At 34.0% G+C, this 5,256-nt stretch overlaps 1 protein-coding gene across 2 annotated transcripts in view; it reads left to right on the forward strand.

The window, feature by feature from the left end:
- Positions 1-283: 283 nt before the first annotated feature.
- Positions 284-5,256, forward strand: part of LOC106876432 (deoxyribodipyrimidine photo-lyase) — a 26,668-nt gene continuing 21,695 nt past the window's right edge. The window contains exons 1-2 of one of the 2 annotated variants that reach the window (XM_052974690.1): positions 284-359; positions 3,865-4,187. In XM_052974690.1, the coding sequence (XP_052830650.1) occupies positions 3,956-4,187 (232 nt within the window). In that variant the 5' untranslated portion in view covers positions 284-359; positions 3,865-3,955. Of the gene's footprint in view, positions 360-3,864; positions 4,188-5,256 lie in introns of those variants that run through there. The other variant, XM_052974691.1, reaches the window with a different exon arrangement.

Consider the following 5,256-nt stretch of genomic DNA (forward strand, 5'->3'; position numbering starts at 1 on the left):
CATAAAGAGGTGGAAAATTTGAGAAAACCAGTCACTATAGTAACTGTTGACACAAGTAATAGTGTCAAGAAGATAGCAAGTAGCATCATTTCAAGTTATATTTAAAGCAGCAGCAGGTGGAAATTGCAGCAGTAAAAACAATTTAATTTTTCTTTAAGTAGCAACTTTATATTTATAAAATAAATAAATATATATATATATTTATAAAATAAATAAATAAATAAATATATATATATATATATATATATATTATAATTATTGATCTTTTATTGAAATATATTATTAGTAATACTCCACACAGCCATAGTTTCGTATTACAAAAACCCGCGTGTTATAGTATTCTAATAACAAAACCCAACGTGAGTATTTTCCTTATCTGTTTATTGCTGCTAATTTAATTTCTCTGGTTATTTTACTGTTCTCTGTTATTTTCACCGATTAAAAAATTATCTTAGCATCTATTTCAAAATACTCCATAATTGAATAAAGCAAACTTATTCAGCAAAACATGAACAATCTTGTCCAAGTCGAGCGCAAACTGTTATATAACAACACTGGGAAAATCGTGTTATATAACATGTTTCGTTGTAAATCTTTGAGAAGTGCAACTTCGTTATGGCAGAAAATAACGAAAACACTAAGTGAAGAGATGGAGATACGCTGAAGCACGGCGTTTCCTTATATTTAGGTCTCTTAGAGGGGTGGTTTATAATGTTTGGTCCCACATTCCCAAACTCAACCTCTCGGTTACTCCTGATTCCTTCATCCTATTTCCATAACTTACTAAGTGTCAAGTAAACATTTTCTGTAAGTTTTGTGCCTTCCCTCGACTTTGTTTCCTCGTACCTATCTTTAGAATCGTTTATTTTTCACTTCAGTCATTGGACTGAGAACATGCTGGGGCACCTCCTTGAAGAATTTTGTACTACTTAGATACTGAGGTCCCGACGCATCTACGTAACCCTAACGCTAAAACTAATCCTAACGAGTGTACACTGTAAAAACATCGTTACGTAGATGCATCAAGACCTCTGTATATAAGTAGTGCGAAGAATTTTAGTCATGTCTCCGCTGAACCGTTAAGTTACGTGGACATACATAAACAAACCAACACCAGTTGTCAAGTGGTGGTTGCGCCGTGATAAACAGACACAAAGACACACGCATAGTATATACATACACGACGGGATTCCATACAATTTCCGTCTATCAAATTTATTCAGGATGCCCAGTGGGACTGAAAAAAAAAATCTTTTTCACAAACTTTATGAGGAAATAAAGTGGAAAATGGTGCATCAAATTGTAATTATGTACTGTAAGTACTTTTTGTACTGTACTTTATAAGATTTACAGATAAAACCTACATTTGTTAAAAATATAACATTAGAAATGGTAAAGGCAAGAATGATATGACATGTTGACGAGTGGAAAACTGGGAAAATGTGGTACATTTAATAAAAATACCTGTAATAAAAAAATAAAAAAAATAGAATAATAAATTAATTTAAAGGTTAAGAAATGGTATTTCTTGAAAATCAGGTAAAATACATGCTTCAGTTTTGTTTAAGATACTTGTTAATACTGAAATGTTATAGGTGATGGCCCCCAGATATCTCCTCACTCTACCTTTTAAGTGAATAAATCATGACTTTGAGTTAAGATGCTTGCTTCCCATCTCCATGGTTCTGGGTTCAGTCCCACTGCATGGCACGTTGGGCAAGTGTCTTGTACTATAGCCTCAGGTTGATCAAAGCATTGTGAATGGATTTGATGGATGGAAACTGAAAGAAGCCCATCGTATGTATGTATATATATATATATAAAATATATGTAATTATATATATATAATGTGTGTCTGTGTATGTCTCCCACCACTGCTTGGCAACTGGTGTTGGTGTGTTTATGTCCCTGTAACCTAGCAGTTTGGCAAAAAGAGAATAATAGAATAAGTTCTAGGCTTTAAAAAAATATAAGTATTGGAGATTGATACATTCGACGAAAAACTCTTCAAGATGGCACCCCAGCATGGCTGCAGTCTAATGACTGAAACAAGTAAAAGATAAAGAAAAGCTAAAACAAATTTTGTCAAAACATTGAAAGTGGTAAGAAATAATATGAGAAAACCCATGATTAATTTCCAAAGCCATACGTATATATATATATATATATATATATATATATATATATATATATATATATATATATATATATATCAGATTATTAGGGCACACAGAATAAGGTGGAGATGTGTAAAGAGAACAAACTGCTGCAAGGTAACCATGACTATAGTTCTTTATATGGAAAGCCTATGACATAGAGCAGATCACTGTCTTACTACTAGGGATGCTTTTGTCAATACTGCACATGAGAGTAAGATAACAACACATCAAAAGCCAGTTTATATGAGCCCCAGCAATATGGAAGGTGATTGCTGACTGCAACATCCATTTTATCTATCTTCCTCTTGACAATATACACAACTAGAATCTGCATGTACATGCATGATGCTTAGGAACTTTGTTATGTCTCCACTAGGCTTTCTCCAAATTATTGCAGATACCGGTGTCACGCAGATGGCACCTGTGCTGGTGGCACGTAAAAGCACACATTGCACTTAGAGTGGTAGGTATTAGGAAGGGCATCCAGGAGTCTGGCACAGCCTTCCAGCTTGCCAGTCCTGGTCAAACCATCCAACCCATGCCAGCATGGACAACAGACGTTAAATGATGGTGGTGATGATGATGTATATGCAGTTCTACAACACAACACATGAAATCTATGAAGAATTTCATGAAATGATAGTTGATTTTGAGAACTTAGTCATTCTTTGTTCTTATTTAAAACAGCATATGTGACTGATACACCAACACAAGGACACTTCTCTCACCTTGTGCAGTGTACATGGAGAAAAATGTAGAATTTGGGACTGAGCAACAAATACAAAGATGGCAGTAATTTTAGATGGTTTCATCAAAGAGTAAATGCACTCGTTTTCTTACCAATAAAGATATACCATTAGGAGTGCAGTATTTTTTAATAAACATGTTTAAAAGTTAAGTGTTTATTTGTTAGACTATTTTGATAGTAGATATGTCACTGGAGCTTTTATGAGTCAATGCAATACAAAATCAGGTGCTCTTTCTTGTCAGTATTCCACATTGATTCTCACCCAAGCTGTAGAATATTAATTTAGTGACACTAGGGACCCAGCATCCAATGTGAAGATTGGAATAAAAAGGAAAAGTTTTCCCATTGTGTTGGTTCCATTCACTCTCCCATTTGCAAAGGAAATTAGAGTACGAGGAAAGAAGAGGCTGTTAATGCAGTCATTGCTCAACGTGCAATTGTTTAGCCCTTGCCACCCACACAGACAGGAAGAAAATGGATGTACGTAGATTGTTTGAAGAATCTGTGATAAAAGGTTATGATGAAGGTTGTAAGAACAACCATAATTTAATACAAGGCATCTGGAACATTTGTCTGTAAATAAGTTTAATGTATTTTTACTCTTCTTTCCTCTAATTTTATAATCAGAAATAAACTAATTTGATTTGTTTTGAAATTTTGATTAAAATTTTGAATTGTGAGAATTATTGTAATTAAATGTGCTGTTTGTTCCCAGTTTTCCGTTTTTATCTGGGTTATTTTAATCTGTATCATTTTTACTTGTGCTATTATAACCTGTGCCACTTTTACTGTGTACCTTAAAATGTGATAGCTCATGGAATTTAGCAAATAACAGTTATAACAACTTTATTATTTCTCATTCATACTATCATAAAGTAAAGGGGAAACTTTTCCTCCTACTTGATGAACATTATTGGATTATTTGGATTCTAGAAATCTTTTTTTTTTTTTTTTCAGCATTTGTTCCTTTTTGTCGCTCAATTGCAAAACTTGGCAGACTCATTCCCGATTTCTCTTTAGTTGGAGATATTTAATAATCAATAGAAATATGGCAAAACGTACAGCAAATTCCAAAATTGAAGATGAACCAGCTGACTTAAAAAAATCAAAGAACGAAAGTCTGTCAGAGAAAATTCAAGAATCTCGCATAAAATGTGCAAAATCTGTTCAGGATTTTAAATTCAACAAAAAGCGAGTTCGTTTGTTGAATGAAGTGGAAGAATTCCTTGAAGGATCTCAGGGCGTTCTTTATTGGATGGTCCGTGACCAAAGGGTGCAAGGTATGGTGATGCTTTATTGTGACTTCTATTAAATGTAACAGCTGTATCATTTACTTTTGTAATTTCTTTGCAATATTAATATTCATTTTAGGGCAGTGAGCTGGCAGAATCGTTAGCACGTCAGGTAAAATGCTTAGCAGCATTTTGTCTGTCTTTATGTTCTAAGTTCAAATTCTGCTGAGGTCGACTTTGTCTTGCATCCTTTCAGGGTCAATAAAATAAGTACCAGTTGATTACTGGAGTCAATGTAATTAGCCCCTCCTCTGAAATAGCTAGCATTGTGCCAAAATTTAAAACAAATACTAATATTCATTTATGTTAGAAATTGATAAAAATGTTTAAAACAAAATTTGAAAAACAAGAGAAAAGTGCAGAAGTCTCTCTTCATGCAACAGGCTCTCCTAGATAGTGTCTGAGGTAGTTGTTACCTTTCCAATAAGCTAAGTGAAAGATTTATATTGGAGGGAAGCTCCCAGGAGCAGCCTCTCTCTATCTCTGTCATTATCATTTCATTACTTTTGGACTTTATCTTTATTTATAGGTAAATGACAAAAGGTCAATATAATTTCGTGTATAATCATTTTAGTTGGTATAGGGTATAATCCACTCCATCTTCAGAATTTGTAATTATTCTGGTGCAAATGGCCAATTAATACAGCAAGCAATACATAACCTTAGAAACAATAAGAAACGATTGTTTCAATAACAATAGAGAGGCTATTTCCATGGAGTTGGACCATGTCCCATTGTAAGTGAAATATTTTCTTAATTTATTTTAAAAGTTTGTTGGAAAAACAGCTGAATATCGAAAGTGTTGGCTAGTTTATGCTTGAGGCTAGTTGAATAAATGTTTTGAGTGGACATTATAAGAGTACTTGTGTTAAAAGTTGATCAATCTCAACTGGAAAGAAATGGTGTCACCTAGTCATCTACCGATCCGGCAGACACTCTAGCCAAATCGATTACATCCTCGCCAGAAATAGAGAAAGAGGGAGGCTCCTAAATGCCAAAACCCTCCTTGGCGAAGAATGTACACCCCAACACAGATTAGTAGTCAGCGACTTTGAGA

Source organism: Octopus bimaculoides, chromosome 19, assembly GCF_001194135.2.
Source record: "Octopus bimaculoides isolate UCB-OBI-ISO-001 chromosome 19, ASM119413v2, whole genome shotgun sequence".
Lineage (NCBI taxonomy): Eukaryota > Metazoa > Mollusca > Cephalopoda > Octopoda > Octopodidae > Octopus > Octopus bimaculoides.